At 42.5% G+C, this 17637-nt stretch overlaps 1 protein-coding gene across 1 annotated transcript; it reads left to right on the top strand.

Moving 5' to 3' along the window:
- Positions 1-1691: 1691 nt before the first annotated feature.
- KLHL42 (kelch like family member 42) lies at positions 1692-17412 on the top strand. The gene is made up of 3 exons (XM_052790345.1): positions 1692-2646; positions 10011-10204; positions 14092-17412. The coding sequence occupies exons 1-3, from the start codon at positions 1727-1729 to the stop codon at positions 14541-14543; spliced, it is 1566 nt and encodes a 521-aa protein (XP_052646305.1). The 5' UTR covers positions 1692-1726; the 3' UTR covers positions 14544-17412.
- Positions 17413-17637: the final 225 nt, after the last annotated feature.

The raw sequence follows: 17637 nt of genomic DNA on the forward strand, positions 1-17637 counted from the left end.
TAGCTAGGGACTGAGGCTGCTGAAGAGAACTCTTTGGAACTGGTTGAAATCCTATATAAAAGGATTTCAGAACAGGAAATGGGCCTTTCGAAAGCAAGATGATGAAAATGTTTTGAAGTGAGGTGGAAAACAAAAATGCACAGAAATCTACCTCACCTCAACAAATGCTTTTATAACAGTCAGTAGAAGAGAACACCTGTAACTCTGAGATTGACATTCATGTCATCTGTATGGGCTAGAGTTAAGAAGCTGAAGATCAAAACAGTGAGAGAGGATCATTTCACAGAGGAAATGCTAAAAAGCAAACAACCCTGTCTTCCTTAAAAAAAAAAAAAAAAAAAAAGAAACAGTCTAATACCACTCTGAAGAGTTTTAATAGTTGGGGGAAATGATCCCTTCTGAGTAGTGGAAATAGGGAGTTGCCTGAAAACTAAGCAATGTGCAGTAACTGGAGATGAGTCACATTACTGCTAAAGGGAAAGATTTTCTATGGTCTGCAGTACATGAGGTGAAGGAAATATCTTTATAAACATAAAAAAATATATTTTTAAAGTCTTTCTATTAAGCATCATCATATAGGAATACACAGGATGGCAGACTTCTTCCTCTGTTTCAGCAGGTGTGTGTTTGTTTTTTTTAAAGAGAGTGTCATTACATTTCAAGAACATAAGGAGGCAAGCAGCAAAACAGTCACTTTATCCACGCCCAGTTGTTAATTTGCTCTTTCCTTGTTTATGTTGCACAAACTCAGGGCCCTGGTATGTAGATCGCTCTTACGAATAACACAGATGTCCTATTCCAGGAACTTTGCTTAAAAAGAGAGAGGAGCAGAACAGGTTATGTAGTATCTTTATACGCCAAACGAGGGGCTGAGACACCGAGGGACTTACGCAGGAGGAATTGGGAAGGTCACAGCAGAACTGTACTTGCAGTTCCTAAATCCTGCTGCCGCCCTAGACGTGCACGGTGATCCTTTTCGTTGGTTTTGTTGGTGAACGCCCGCGTGTCAGGATGCCACGGCACCGGGCCGAGCGCACCGCGCTCTCCTCCTCTCCGGCCGTGCACCAATACACGTACACGCACCATATTTGTTTTTTTCCTGCGTGTGCGGTTCGAGAACATTCCCCCTCTCCCGCGATGCAGAAGTACATTTACGGCAAGAGCTTAGAGCCGCCGGCCGCGGCTGCCACCCCGGCCCCGCTCAGAGCTGGGGACGGGGCGGGGGGGGGACCGCATCGCCGCCCCTTCTGCCTGTCGCTGCAGCCCGGAGCGGGGCACTCACCCTTCGGATCGCCTCCCTGACAGGCACATGAGCTTAAAAATGTCCCCCCTCCCCGGCGCAGGGACCGGCCGGGTGCCCCGTGGCGCCGATGTCCCCGTCCCCCCCCCCCCCCCCTCCCGCAGCGGGGAGGCCCGGCCGTCGCCTGAGCGCTCAACATTGCCTTTTTAGGGCTTTTTTTTTTTGTCTTTCCTCTCTGTGGGTTTGGTTTGGGGGTTTTTATTTATTTATTTATTTTCCCCTTTTTCTCTCCTTGCAGCGGCAGCGACTCCCTCCCTCCCTCCCTCCCGGCCCTCCAGCGGCCTCCGGGGCGGAGGAGGAGGAGGAGGAAGGAGGAGGAGGAGGAAGGAGGAGGAGGAAGGAGAAGGAGAAGGAGGAGGAGGAGGAGGAGGAAGGAGGAGCCCGCCCGCGGCCGGGCTGAAGCGCGGCCAGGGGAGGGGGTGAGCCATGTCCCTGGCGGAGCGGCCGCGGCGGGAGGAAGAGGAGGAGGAGGAGGAGGAGGGGGAAGAAGAGGAAGAAGGGGCCGGGGCCGGCGCGGGGAAGGAGGAGGTGGTGCAGATCCGGCTGGGGGACAGGCGGTACCCGGTGTGTAAGAGGAAGCTGATCGAGCAGAGTGACTATTTCCGAGCCCTTTACCGCTCGGGCATGCGGGAGGCAGAGCGGGGCCAGGAGGAGCAGCTGCTGCGCGGGGGGCTGAGCGCTCCGGGGCTGGAGCTGGTGCTGGACTTCATCAACACCTCCCGCCTGGCCGGGCTGGAGCAGGAGGAGGAGGGGGACGATGAGGAGCAGCCCCCCTTGCTGGAGGAGCTGGTGGAGGCCGCTTCCTACCTGCAGGTCACCCCCTTGCTCCGCCTGCTGCTCTCCCGGGTGAGGCTGGGCAACTGCTTCGAGCTGCACCGCCTGGCCCAGGTCTACGGTCTGCAGGACTTGCAGGACGCCTGTCTGGACTTCATGGCCGCCCGGTACCATCAGGTGCTGCGGAGGCCCGATGCCCGGCCGCATCTCCTCCTGCCCCACGCTCTCCGGCAGCACCTGAAGGAGAGGCGGATGAGGGGCACCGCCGCCCTCGTCGCCGTCGGGGACTTCGTGGGCGCCTCCTCCCCGGGCCTGCCACCGGCCCGTCACCCTCAGGTGGAAGCCCCCTGGTCGATGCTGAGGTACGACGAGGAGGCGCAGAGGTGGCTGCCCCTGGCCAACAACCTGCCCCCCGATCTGGTGAACGTCCGAGGCTACGGGTCGGCGATGCTGGACAACTACCTGTTCATCGTCGGGGGCTACAGGATCACCAGCCAGGAGATTTCGGCCGCCCATTGTTACAACCCTCGCCTAAACGAATGGAGTCAGCTGGCTTCAATGAACCAGAAGAGGTAACCCTCGCTCCCCGCAATACACGCGTGTCCGTCCGTGTGGTCCAAAGAGACCCCGTTGAGTCCCGTGGCGGTGACCGGACTCGGCGTTACGAGGAGCGATTCAGACCCGTCTCCGTGCCGTCAATCGCCCGTGTCTCTCGCATCGTGCGCCAGGAAGGACGGCAGTGCTTGGCGATGGCTTGGCGGCACGCCGCCGGACAGGCCTGGCAAACCTGCTCTTTACCGGCGAGAGTCGTCCCGCCGCGGCGCAACGCTGCTGCCTCTCTGTCCTGCCTAGGGACCCCCTCTGCGTGGCGCGGGGAGCTGCCGTGGGAAGGGAAGGGTGAGGGGGACGGGACTTTGTCGCGTAAATGCTGGTGGTTAAGGGCTCAGCTGTGGGAGAACGCGAGCTAGGCGTCGGCAGAGGAGGACCGTGCTACGGCCCTCCGCCACGTGTGGTCGTTCACCTCGGTGTGAAGTGGCGCCGGGCTCCCGCTTTTCCTTTAAATTGCGGTATACAAGGAGCCGGCCTCTCCAAACAGCTGTCTCGCTGGTAGCAGAAATTCTCTTTGAAATAACAAAGATTTAAAAAAAAAAAAAAAAAAAAAAGATAAAATTCTTCTCCTGCTTTCTTTGTGGTGCGCTTTAACTCCGGTACTGTAAGCAGCAAGTTTTTCTGCTCTTAGTGGGGATGTACCAGAGCTGGAGATGGCTGAAAAAAATTAGTGATTTAGTTGGAGCAGTTTTTCATTGGTTTGTCCTTTCATAAAAATCCGAATGTTTTGTATGCCTGCATTTCAGCGAAATATTCAGCAGAAAAATGTCAGGAAGATTGTGAGAAATTTCTCACTTTATGAGAATATCGGGTCTGGGAATCATTCATCATTTTGACCGTTTTGCTTTTTTCCTTTATCCTTTTGAATTGTTTGATTGACATTGATGTTTAAGTTAGTATTCAGAAACACTTGTATAATTTACATTTGAAAGAATAATTGAGAGCTAGCCTTGAGGGGGACCAAAGAAGAAAGGCCATCTCCCTGGCTAAGGTTGTGGCTGCTCTACCTTAATCGTGCTGCAGAGTTATCAAAACAAAGCCTTTCACTTCACTGAAACAAAACGTTTCTGTTATCCAACATGAACTTCCTCATTGTTTCCATTTTAGAAAAAGCGTTTAAATTTTTACCTTCTCTGTCTGAAGAAGAACAAGTAGGAAGGCCAAAATTCACTGTAGAATGGAAATTCTCTTCTCCATCTGGTAAACTCAAAGAGCTTGCAGAGACCCAAACCATTGGCATAAATGCTTTGTATCTGGGTAGTAAAACTGCAGTCTCTATTCCAGTCTCTATTTAGCTCTTGCCCCCTAAAACCCCTCAAAACAGGGGTTTGACCTAAAATTAGTTCTTTCCCATTTCACTTTTTTTTTCACTTCTTGTATTGTTGTGAGAACTTCACTGAAATTATTACCTCCATAATCAGTCATCGGAATAGATCAGGAACAATTTTTTTCAGTATTTTTGGCTTCTTGGAACGGTGGTGTGCAAAATTTCATCTGTAAAATGAGTGTTTAGCTTTTAAACACTGCAAACACCTTTTCCTACAGATATATTTCTTAGAGACTGAGGCTATAAGCAGTCTTCACAGAGCACCTGTGAGAACTGAGATGTTTTAGCCGGCCTCTCTTTGGCAGTCTTGCCTACGTGAGCACAACTGAGAGCACATTGACCTTGGTAGAAAAGGATGATAGGGTCAGCCCACACAGCGTCTCCTACGGAAATTAACTTAAACATAGAAGTCCCATATTGATGAAGTTACGAGGTTTTGGCCTGGGTTTGTGGATGTGTATAGCAAGACAGATGTTACTGTGTGTGATGATTCTGCAGCATGGCGAATGAGGGCTTTTTAAAAAATGGTTTTTTTAAGGCCCTTTTTCACCTTACGACCTGGCTGTTCAAACTCTAGATCAGCCTGCCCTGCCCCGCCCCCCCTTTCCCTTTTTTCTAGGATATATAATCATTATATCTGAAATACACACATGGATATTTTCTGCTTATTTTACTATTTTCATCTGCACTGTCATACCAACTTAATCTTGAGGCCCATCACAGGTGGCAGCAAGGTATTCCTTAGCGTAGAATTTTACAGTGGCCATTTACTGCAGAAAAGTAGCATGCGAATGGATATTTTTGGAATGGTCTCTATTCTTACATTTCACAATAGTTATTGCAGGCCAAAAAGAACCCAGAATTAACATCTTCCCCTAGACTGCAAGGTAGCAGCAAGTGAGTATGTTGCTCTCTGAATGATAATCAGGGGAAATTTTCTTCATGGAAACTCTGCTGACCCCTTCACAAAACATGTTTTTGACTAACATCTTCATGGACTTTCAGCTCTGAAGTTAGTAATTATTACTTTTTCTATCTGACATAACATTTCAGCTCTCTGATACCTGCTTGACATTTTGTGGCTAGAACACAGGAAGGGGTGGCCTGTGCCGTAGGAACCAAGGGCAGGGACATTTTCAGGATCAGGGATTTTGCATTCAACACGAACAGCACCGATGCCTGTCTGCCGCACAGATGTGCTGCAGTTAGATCTGCAGTTTGCTCAGCATTGTATTTTTAGTTTGTTATGCTGTAGTAAAATAAGCAGGGCAGTTGCCCAGCGTGCTGCTCAGGAATTACAGTCATGTGACTGTCTGCCAAATTAATTTATGTCAGCTGATATAATTACATCCCATGGGTGAATTTTTTACATACCTTGAGGGAGGGTTCTAGCTCCCGTTGAAGTTGGTTTGACTTCAGACAGCAGAGTATCTGGATTTGGCCTATGTGGATGGATGCATATGTTGGCCTGAAGGGAAGACTGAGGAGTTACGGAAATAATTGTGCTGATTTGCTGTTAATACAAGAAGTTCTCTGCCCTCTAACAAACCTTGTAAATTCTATGATATTTTTATCTTTAATTATTTCCATCACTGTAATACAGAATCCCAGGATGCTGGGATTCTCTACACATGCATAGATGAAATAGTCCCAACTTACTTCTAAGTAGAAGACAAATGCCATCGGCTGTATATTGAATACTTAGCAGTCATTCTGGTTTAGGTTATAGCTGTTAGCTTGCTTTCTAGACGTAGAGGTCTTATTACTGTAGTTTCAAATTTGTTCACAATAGGTAACTCCTGTATATTATTCTTGAGATGCCCACATAAGCTTGATAAAGTGTTATTCCCTATTTGTGCATGCACAAGGGAGGTAAAATAATTTGCTCGGGCTCATATAGGAAGCCTGTGACTGAGCCTGGAGTTTCTCATCATCTGAGGCTTAAGTCTAGTGCTGGTCACAAATAGTCCAAAATAGATGGCAGTTTCTAGATCTTTTCATTCTAGATATATTGCTGTACTTGGAATAGTGTCTTCAGAGAATGACCTGGACTTTTTCGTGGAAGAAACTTCATGTAAGGGTTGCCCAAGACCACTTTGGGGACAAGAAGGTAACAAAGTGCATTGGGAACTGTTCAAGTAATGCCCTTGAATACTTTGCCATACTTTTCTTTAAATTGATGCTGTCAGTTGAAATTTGCTATTTAAAAGTAATATACTCACAGGATTTCTACTGCGTGTGCCAGTTACAGCTGTATATTCCACTTTTATTTTCCTTCAGAACCTCCTACTCATGGCAGGTAAATCTTCCAGGCTTGGAAGACCCTTGTAAGCCCCTGGCTGGGATTATACACATGCACGTGGAACATGGGTTTTGTGAGCAATCTGTGCCTGAACTGCTGCCACTCTGAGGACTCTTACAGGAATATAGGAGAGGATGCTCCTGGGGAATGGTAGTAGTTTATGAGACCTTCTCTCCACATTTTTAATATTTTTTTTCACTCAAAATTCCTTTGTGTTGAGGGAAAATAGACTTTTCAAAAATGTTTAAGTTAGAAATATTCATGTCATATTTATCACAAATGTATCACACCCTTCCTTAAGTTATAAATATTCACGTCATATTTATCACAAATGTATCACACCCTTCCAAAGCTAAATGTTGGACGTGGTGTGCTCTGCAGACTCGTATAAGCAATATAAAAATGTGGTTCATGCAAAAAATGTAAAATGATTTGGAAGTGCCTTCATAACTGTGCTTTCATGATTCTTCATCTCTGTTGTAAATGCTTTAACTCTAGAATAAAGAAGTCATCTGATTTGTGAGAAATTTTAAGGTTAAAGTTGATCATTTGGCAGGAAGGAACCACAGGTTAGTTAGTCCAGGCCTCCTGTTCTACGCCAGGACCAAGCTTACCTTGCGAATACTTGATCTTAAAACTTGATCTTAAAACGTCTAACTTGATCTTAAAACCCTCCAGCAATGTAGATTCCAACCTCCTTCCTCCCAGGTAACTTGTTCCCGCGTTTAGCCACCCCTCTGATCAGGGAGTCCTCTCTAATATCTACGCTAACTTTTTCTTGTTGTGTACTGAATCAATGATAGCTGTCAGAGAACAAGAAGAATGCTTGCTGTCCTCTTCATAGCCACCTGCATAGTTAGTGGTCTCCTACAGATACATGTATGGCTGTTAATGCAATCCAGAAGGATGTAGGGTTTTTTGCAAGTTGTTGAATGTTGTCTTGTATTCAGAAAGCTATGCACTCTGACCCCTAGATCCTTTGCATTTGTGCATTATATTTTTCTTCCTTTGTGCATGTAGTGCTTTGCACTTGTCTTTACAGAATGAAAAATGTATTTTGAACTGTGGTAAAACTCCACAGCTCGCTCTTGCTTATGTTCCTGGGGTTCCTTTCAGAGGAAACAAGGGACATAAGAAGACAGCTCATACCCAGTCCTGTCCCAACAAGAAGGGTACACACTAGGCCTGGCATTTGGAAAGTACTTTTGATCCCCCAAGTTTAGGTAACTCACGGGTGTGAGTGGAGTTTTGTCGCAGTTTAATCTGATGGACTGTTCAGCTCTGTTGTTTCCAAGCTGTAGTCCATGGAACAGTTGTTAGTTGTGGAGAGCTGGCTGGTTGCTCAGTGTTTGCTTTCCTTGTTTCCAGCTGCTCCAGCACATTAAAAGAGTGTAAAAATACACTAAATATTTCCTAATGTTCACTCTCCATAAAAACACCTGCTGTTATTGGCATGGAAAGGTGAATGGGAGAAGTTTTTCATAACATATTGAGCCATTGTCCAAACTTTCATATAAAGTATGCTGATGGATACAGCTGCTTTTGAGTAAAATGAATCTTATAGTTAATGTTCCATGAACCTGAGATACCCACAGAATGTCATCCATGTTAACAAGTGTTGGAAGTGGGTAAATGACTGACACAAATGTACGTGGCCACCTTCTAGAATAACTGAAGTTGAAAGATGTGCTGTACATCTTTCACCGGATAGTTTTCCCTGTGCTGCAAGAAACAATTCAGTGATATGAAGGCCATCAAGCAAAAACTGGATAAATTACCTCCATTTAGATAAAATAGTAAGAGGCTACAATTACAGGGTAACTAGGGAAGCACGTGTGAATTAGGAAACCTGAATCCTTTAATGTTCAGACACTATACAGTTGTTTAGTTAATTCATGTGCTCTCTGGCAGAACTTTTAGCATGTTTAAAAAGTGGCTAGAAGACCTTAGAATAGGGAAACGCTATCTGTGTGTGTGTGAACTCATTTTATAAGCCAAAAATCCTGTGCCACCTCCATCATGGGCACAGAGTTACAGACTTTCTAACATACTACAGATTTTAAAGGATTGCTTGGAAGATGCATTTACACTTTCTGGTTTTGTCCCTTTGTTAATTTGTGGATTTTTTTTTTCCCACCATAACCTTTAGAACAGGTACATTGCTTTGAAAATCATAATGTTTTGCAAGTAATTATCCTCATTTCATACCCGCTATTGATTGCCATGTTATTCTGGATTCTCTGAGATGGAAAACATAATTGCTGTAGAGAGATGAACAGAGTGACCTAATCGTAAATGTCAGCAAAAAATGAATAAAAAGCAATTAATTCCTTCAAAGGAGCATTTTAGTTTCCAAAGCTATATCAGGATGACAAGAACAAAATGATTCCATCTGGAAACAAATTCTTTTTCCAAATATATTTAATAAAAAGAAATTGCAGGGCAGTCTGCTGCTAAGCAGGGTTCATTTTGTCCAGACAAAACCCTGCAAAACTACTTAGCGGTAAGTTTTGAATCTTGGATTCATGCAGAGTGAAACTCACTTTACTGCTCTGCAGGCCAACGCAAGTCTAAAGCATCACTTCAGTTTTACAGACATAACGCAGTTCCCCGTTCGGCTTTGTGCTGAGCTGGTGCACTCCAGTGACGTTCACACATCTAGTTAATTGGGATACTGCATGGTAAAATCTCAATTTGGCTTAGTAGTAGAGAAGGAACAACCTTTCTAGGCAATGAGACTGTTTCTGAGGAGAGGAAGAGCTCATCTTTTATTAGACCAGCTTCCATAGCTGGAAGGAATAGCTGAGCATGCAAGCCCTCTATCTTCAAGTCCTCCAATTTCTTCCTACAGACTTGCACCTTTAAAATCCATAGACCATATGTTTCTGCCTGTATTATCTTAAAAGTGTAAGATAGAACGTTTCTTGCGCTTCAGTAATTATAAAGTTGCCCTTTGCCATGCATGAAATATAGCAGCATAATGGAATAGAATAAAAAATAAAAAAACAGGGCATTGCCTGTGGAGTGTGATGGATTTTGTTCAGCTGTGGGCGGAGCATTAATTTACAGATATATCTTGCTTCAGTGGGATGGAGGATGTATTTAGTAGTTTAATGGTGAATAAGGTACAGGAGATTCTCTCTTCCTTCTTTTGCAGAACATGATTCAATGTGTACCGCTTTAAATTTCTATTCATTAGGGTTGTTAAAGAGTTCCTATATTACAGACTAAGACAAGTATAGATTTTTAGGCATTCGTCACGTCTTGTTTGAGATTTCTGCAATTTTAACTAAAATAATATCCTTGACTCTGTATATATATAATACGTTTTTCTCTACTAAAGGTACCTTACTAAAAGCCTAGTAAAAATAAGACATCTACTGAACACGTTAGTTAACTAAACACTTAAAGCTCAAACTGTGACAGATTGAAATCCAAAATAAAATATTCATCAGTCTCAGCATCAGAATGTCATCAGCATCATCCAGAATGTCACTGGTTACAACCCTAAGTAATTACAGGGTAATTACGGAATTTTGGCCTTGCACAGAAGAGTTCAGATGCTGTAATACATGAAGTGATGGTACAAGTTGTAAGTGATGATGAGTTTGTTGGAGCCTGGATAGGAAGAACTAACTCTCCTATATTTTTCTGTACATCTATGCAACCCATTTCAATGCTGCAATCTTTTCTTTCAGGTCCAATTTTAAGCTTTTGGCTGTAAGTGGAAAGCTCTATGCCGTCGGTGGTCAATCCCTTTCCAACGTGGAGTGCTATAACCCAGAAAACGACTGGTGGAATTTTGTGGCATCCATGCCAAACCCTCTTGCAGAATTCTCAGCTTGCGAATGCAAGGGCAAGATCTATGTTATTGGAGGATACACTACACGAGGTAGAAACCTTGCTTTTACTTCTTTTTTTTTAACCTGATTGCTTCTAAGGCCCAGCTAATTTTGTCTCTTTTTTCAGGAAATCTTTTGAACTGATGTAGAAAGCTGCATAATACTCATTAAAACATGTGGAAATAAATCACTGGTAGAAAATAATTCACAAATGCAACAAAAAAATTAGCTCTGTCACAGAGGAATCAGATATTTGGGTTTTTTTCAGGGCCTGCACGGACCTGGGGCTCTATTATTCAGAGGGGACAGACTGATGGGTACTTCAGCACCCAGCTTAGCCCTCCTTTTTTTAGATTTTTATCACACAGTAGAAAGAGAGGTCTCAACAGATACACTTTGTTTACTTTTTAAATACCTGTTTTAGACTGTCAGAAATATGAAGAAAGTATCTGCCTGCATTAGTATTTCTCATGTATTAATAGATGTCATGGTCCTTTCACTATAGCATTTCAGTGTTTCACAGGCAAGTTCATGCTATAGGTATGATTTTCAGTGCTGAAATAACTTAATTGAATAACTAATCAAAAGCTTAAGCAGGAACCAACTTTTTTAACTTACTTCCTTTCTATACCCTGTTTTTTGACGATACTGTACGGAGGGAAGGATTTGAAGGTGCATTCTCTCCTGACAATTACTTTATCCCATGGAAAAGCAAGCCACTTACATAGAGCTCCCATTTGCTACTTAAGCACATAGTGCCATTCTCTGGGAGGAATGTCATTTTCTCAGAGTTTTAAAAGTCAATTTTTTTTCATGTCAGATGTTCAGTATTTACCAGGATTTCCTAAATTTAAATTCCTATCTCTAAGGCCTTTGCCCACTTCATTTGACCACAGTAGTTTTAATTTTTTTTCCAAATGGAGAATAAAATTAGAAGAGGGATCAGCTTTTACAGAGTACTGCAAGCAAAGCTAAACTGACATTAGAACAAGCTGTCTCTTCTAGAGTCCGAGCAGATTTTAGCTCTGAATCATTATAAGGTTTATAAAAGACACACTTCCACCCCTTATGGTCCTTGTGGTAACGATAACCTTCAAAAGCATTTTGTCCAGTCCATTCTGACCACCCAGAACCTGGTGGCTTGACCGCGGAAGACAAGATATCGGCATGCCTGTGTCCGTATGGAGGGCCACAGTCCCAGTCCTCTGGTCATCCCCACTGAAGGACCTGCTGGGGTGCACTGTGCTCCCTGATGTCCGGCACTGGGACCGAAAGATGTCTGGCACACGACACTTGCCGTGCTGAAAAGTCAGACCTGAGGGGAAACATCCTTTGAGACAAGAGAGCAGAGAACAAAGAGAAGGGACTGAAACGGAGTGATGGGAAGACTTGTCTCTAGAGACCGGAGTTAGGTTTTGTCATTTTTATCTAGTGAAAGAGAAAGAAGAGGTAAGAAGAAAAAGCTCTGGTTTGGTTAATAGTGCTACAAAATTACAGGAATACCAGCTTTTGTCTGACATCCCCTGCACTTTGCAAGTTCCTTTTCTGGCGCTTGTGCTGTTCTTTCTTCAGGCTGCCTGCTCCTGGTGTCATGGATAGGAAGATCTGCATGTTGCTGATGCAGATCCTATTCCCTTAAAATTCATTAACAAAGCGTGTGTGGTCAGGATTGCTGCCCTGTGTCGAGCTCCTTATTCAGTACTTACTACATCTGTTTTCAGCTGAAGGAAGATAGTCAGTGTGTTACCTCTTGCTTCTTCTTCACCTCGGGGGATTGCCACTGACCTTCAGGCCTCTGTCTTTTCCTAGATCTTTTCCTAAAAGCTGTTTTTAATGGAAACAGGATAGTAAAACAGTAGAAAGTTGTGAGCAGTGGATAACTAGCACATTTAGGCTTATGTTTAAATCCAAGACCGTTCAGGACAGCAAACGCCTGTGCTTGCTATAATTAAAGATCCTTTCCTGAACAAGGGTCTAGAATCAGGTTTTCTGTGACCCCTTGGCTTAGGACAGCTATCCAACTTAGAAACCAGAATTGCTGCAATTACACTGGTGATTCACCTTCCAAGTTATGCAGATGTCGGAGAGTGTTAAGGCCTAACTATCTGAGAGACGCTGAGGTTCATTTGCTATTTCACTACATTCACTACATAAAACACATGCAGCAATTAATATGTAAATTTTTACTTTATTTTATTTTACTTTATTTTAGTTTAGTTTAGTTTTAGTTTTTCTGCATATACGTCAGTTTTGGTAGATTTTGTGGGCTATTTTTTTGATCTGTGTAGAAATTTCTACCGAGACTGCACTTTCCAAAAGGTGGTAGGATCTGGAATTTTCCACTGTAAATTATAATGACACTTCTTGAATAAAGACCCTCCTTCCAGTTCTCAGCTCTCACTTGTGAACATAGATCCTAATAGAAACTCCATGTCAGACACTATAATGTTCATGTTTTGTATTTTTTTTTTGTTTGTTTCAGTGGATATAAAAGACCCAGGCTCTGGACTGAGCAAATGAGGGCCATAGCACAATAGACTTCCATTTCATATGCCCCCTCTCAAACCATAGCACTTTTCACCTGGGAAGATTACTGCTATAAGTAGACATAGAAACTTAATTGGGATTTTTCCCTCCCACAATGAGTCAGAGAATGATCCATTGCTTGTAGACAAAGATCATCTATATGTAGAGCTTTGATCAGCAATTTCCTAGAGTATTGCCATGATATTTTCCCTCTTTTTTCCTTTATTTAAAGTGGATTAGGTGTTCAAGAAGGCAATGTAAAGTAATAAACAGTGACTGAAAATCATCAGAGTGCAGGCAGATGCTATAGCAGCACCTCCTTAATCATGCTGCTAATGCACTTCGTTCATGACAATCCCGTTATATTTATGGCTATTTATACCTGTGCCTTAAATAATTTATCAGTATGTCACCGTGTGCTGCTCCACTTGGGAGCTCATCTGGAGATCGTCATGCAGGATAGACTTGTAATACGGAGCAGATTTTATTAAATGACCAGGCTGGAGTCTGCAACTTGTTGCCACTTGTCACTTGAGTTCAGATTTAAGCTCAGGTCTCCAGAGACTGAAACTGAATTTACTAGCTAATGAGTCTTGTGCATTCTGTGTTAATTTAGTGAAGCCTTGGACACAGCCAGGGTCTTCACTGCACCATAAATCAGGGTGGTATTGTAACAATTTTCGTAGAATAACAGTACTGCAAACACATGCCTCCACTGAGTTGTAACTGAAGTATAGATACAGCTTCAGCTTTTTTCCGTGCCTCTGTCTGATGCTGGAGCACCGAGTTCCTGGTTCTTAAATGATTTTGACAATGAGAGTTTCTCTCTTTATAAGGTACTGAACACGTGCCCTTAGGTCATCCATGCCACTTGCCAAAATGTAACTAGCTTTATGAATTTTATTCCATTGATTTATAGAATAAAATGCAAAGTATCAAAGTTAAGCTTGGATGATAAATCATCACCTGACAGCCATTAATGAAGCGTACTTGTCTTCATGATAATTTGATTCATCTGTGATCAGTGTTGGAGAGCAGAATATTGCTTCATTTCCCTTTTCATAAAAAATTCTTACATATCAATTGGAGACAAAATTAAAAGCAGAAGTTAAAAGATAGGGATTATTCTGCTAAAATCTGCATCCCCAGACCATTTACATCATGTAATGTGCGAGAAGTAGCTTAATTTTTCCCTCTGCAAAGGAGCAGAACGTTCAAACTTTATTGTCAAGGGCAAAGAGTTGCAGTTCTCAATAATCAGTATTTCTTCCCTGGTCTGCTATGCTTTTGCACTGTAGTACATTAGCAATCTGTAATAATGGTTGATACAGTTTGTAGGGAGGAAGAATCCTCCTCCATGAGTACCTTCTAATATATTTATTTATTTGTAAATATCTCTCCTCTGTTTCAGATAGGAATATGAACATTTTGCAGTACTGTCCCACTTCTGATTCCTGGACCAACTTTGAACTTTGTGATGTCCATGTTCGCAAACAACAGATGCTATCTGTTGAAGAAACTATATATCTGGTAGGGGGTTGTATTCATGAACTTGGACCAAACCAAAAATCCAGCCAAAGTGAGGATGTGTTAACTGTGCAGTCTTACAACATTGCTACCAAAGAATGGCTCTACCTCAAAGAGAACACATCAAAATCGGGTCTTAACTTGACTTGCACTCTCCACAATGATGGAGTCTATATATTGAGTAGGGATATTACTCTATCTACAAGCTTGGAGCACCGTGTTTTTCTTAAGTATAATATATTTACGGACAGTTGGGAGTCACTAAGACGCTTTCCAGCCTTTGGACAAAACATGCTGATCTGTTCTCTGTATTTGCCTGATGTGCAACAAGTGTAACAGCATCAGGTTTTTCTTTTCAGCTCATTAATCATTCTTGGAAGAAATATTGCTCCCTCTAATAATTCCATTTTCAGAATGTAATGTGTTTGCATAACATAGACATAAAATACTGATTCTGTTCTTTAAAAAAGTTGCAAAATCCAATATTAAGAGAAATGCTTCCAGAAACATTTTTAAGATTTCAGTTTAAAAATTTTATTGTTTTGGATTAAAATTTCACCAGGTATTGTTTGCAATTGAAACATAAAATTATTGTGTTGGTAACTGATAAAGGAATTCCAAAGGCAAAACTGATCAGTGTAGTTTTATTCTCCGTCTTAATAGACAGCGTAGAAGATGAGCAAGAAGTATACATGGTAAAAGGGGAAATAATTCAATAAAGTAAATAATAAGTATAATAAAAATTACAAAGGGAATTATTTCTTTTAAAATACAGTTTTTACTCAAACTACGTCCCGTCAAATGCACAATATTTAAAATTGTTTATACTCTCACATCTTTATATCTTCTACAGTAAAAAGTGAGATTCTCAAAGGTGCTGGCAATTGGGGTACCATCAAGAAATAAGAACTTCCCCTGAATTATTTGTAATGAAATGCTTTGCCAGGGACTGGGAGGAATTGCCTAGAGGCTTATGGTTGCTGATTGGATACTAGATGCTCCTTTAGTGGAAGTTGGCAGCATTTATTGCTACCGTTAAGATAGAGGTAAAAAGCCTCAAAATTCAAATTGAGAAGTTTGCTCATCTTCAGAAAGAGAAGTTTTAGTTACCTTGTATTCTGTAGTACTGAGTGTTAAAGATCAAATTATAGTTGGCAACAAGCTGCATATTAGGAAGATGTGCATGAGCACATGCAATGGCAATTCTACACCAGGCACATCCTGCTCGATAACAGTCATCCAGCACGTCCATCACTTGGAATGGAAGGGTCCATTTGTGTAAATGACTTCTGCCAACACCACCCAAAGCAGGTGCACATGAATGCTGGCTCTTTCTTGTGTTACCAGGAGCTTGATGGAGATTACCTCAAGTTTGCCACCCACAGTTGTTAGTCTCTACCAAGAGCACTGTAAGATGGTCACCACGAATACTTCTTTGTATTCCAAGGACCTTCTCCATAGTTCCTGCCTATTGCCTGAGAGAATTATAGTCATGATTGGCCCCTTTTCTTTTTGTAGATGACAAGTTCATAAGTGTCTTCTGAAGGCACCTGCCGGGTATGGAATGTGTGTCCTCGCGACAAGAAACAGGGAAGGTCTTGGTCACCATGGGGAGGTTTCACTGCATCTGCCTTCAGGGAAGAGATAACCAGATTAGACATGTGCTGAATACATTGCAGGGATGCTGATTCTGCACCAGCTGTTTCTCTACATGAGAAGACAAGAGATGTAATTCACCTAAACAGGTTCCTAATATGTGGAGATGATTTCTTTTTCTCTTCATTGGAACTCAGGAATCTGAATCTTCTTTTGAAGATAGGTGCCTGTTGTAGAGAGGAGGAGGAGGCAGCACTGATTCCCTCAAGGTCCTTTTAACTCCCTGCTTTTCCATGGTTTGAATGAATTCAGTGCTGACTAAAAGAGCTCTCAGTCTTGAAGTGCCTTGCCAATTACCACTCACGCATTCAGGGCTTAGGTGCATAATTTTGGTGCTTCCAATCATGCATAGCAACCCAAGCAGAAAATCCCAGGAAACCTATCCAGAATGAGGGCATTTGGGTTTGAACACTTTTAGGATACAGGTGGACACGAAGCGAGGTATTCTGGATGTCCAAGATTTACCTTTTGGGTGGAATTTTTGCAGCCTGGAGGAGTACGTTATGCTTCAGCCCAAACTAGTGTCTACCATTCAGCTATATGCATGAATTTAATTAGTTAAGTCCATGTCTACGTGTTAGTGTTTATTCTTTTGAAAACGCAACGCATTAAGCAGCTGCTGTGTTTTGACAGCAGCATCAGACCAAACAATGGCTCTTCTGCGTTGAAGAAATAAGGTGACTTTCATAAGATTCTTCTTTCAGAAGTGTTTTAGAATAAATGTAAGCAGTCTGTTATTGCCTGGTGATAAATTATCTTAGTCACATTATGTTACTTGCTTTCCTTCATTTCTTTTCAGCTCCAGATTCAGTAACCTACAGTCATCCATAAGTCAACTCAGATCATTACTGGTGGAGGGAGTCCCATCTGAGTAGCAGTATTCTCTTGCCTAGCAAATTAACTGTGAAAACCCATCACTCCCAGATTTGCAGTGTGGTATATCTAATCGAGTCCTTTCAAACCCACTCATTTCTTAGTGCAGTCATAATTCCAAAAGCTACGACATCATCTTTTAGGTGTGATTACTCTTTTTCACAAGAGGCCTTTCCACACTGGATTTATCTACGTGTTGGTTTCAGCTTCCAGAGATCAAGCGACCACCTTGAAAATCTGGAGAACCTGCTCAAATGTAGGAGAGAAAGATGGCTCAGACTGTAAATACAGTCAGACACTTTTGTTAATCCATGGTGCAAATTCCTCACATACTGACCTCTAACAGTGCCACGATCACAAATCAAAACTGGTGTTGAATTTAGTGATAGCACCAGACTGTAATAATCTAAATGGACTGTATTACTACAGGCTGACATAAATATATATTTTTTAAACAAAATTCATTACAGAAAAGTATGCAATGTGGGTGGCCCCCATACCTCAGGAAAAAACCCAAACACTGTAATGACTGTCTCATGCCCTTTTCATTTTCTTTCTATCACTTTAATATTTCATATAAGGCACTGTTGGGCAGCTTCTGCCCTTTGCGGCAAGGAAAACTGGTTGAGAGTCACTAACAGAGAATAATTAAAAAGCTGCTGTTTAGCCAATGGAACTGTTGTTCAGTGATTCAGTGTGCTCTCTTTTCTTTGGTGGTGGGAGGAAAATAGGTCATTAAGGTTAAATAAGCTTCTTTTGAATGACAATGATACAAGTGTAGACCAAGGGGCCTTGTAGTCTGATCAACTGGAAATTCCTGTGTTATCCTGACTGCACTTCTAACTTACCACGTGGACTTGGAGACATCACTCCACCTTCTTGCATCTTCATCCACAAATGT

This window comes from Harpia harpyja, chromosome 6 (genome assembly GCF_026419915.1).
Source record: "Harpia harpyja isolate bHarHar1 chromosome 6, bHarHar1 primary haplotype, whole genome shotgun sequence".
NCBI classification, from domain to species: domain Eukaryota; kingdom Metazoa; phylum Chordata; class Aves; order Accipitriformes; family Accipitridae; genus Harpia; species Harpia harpyja.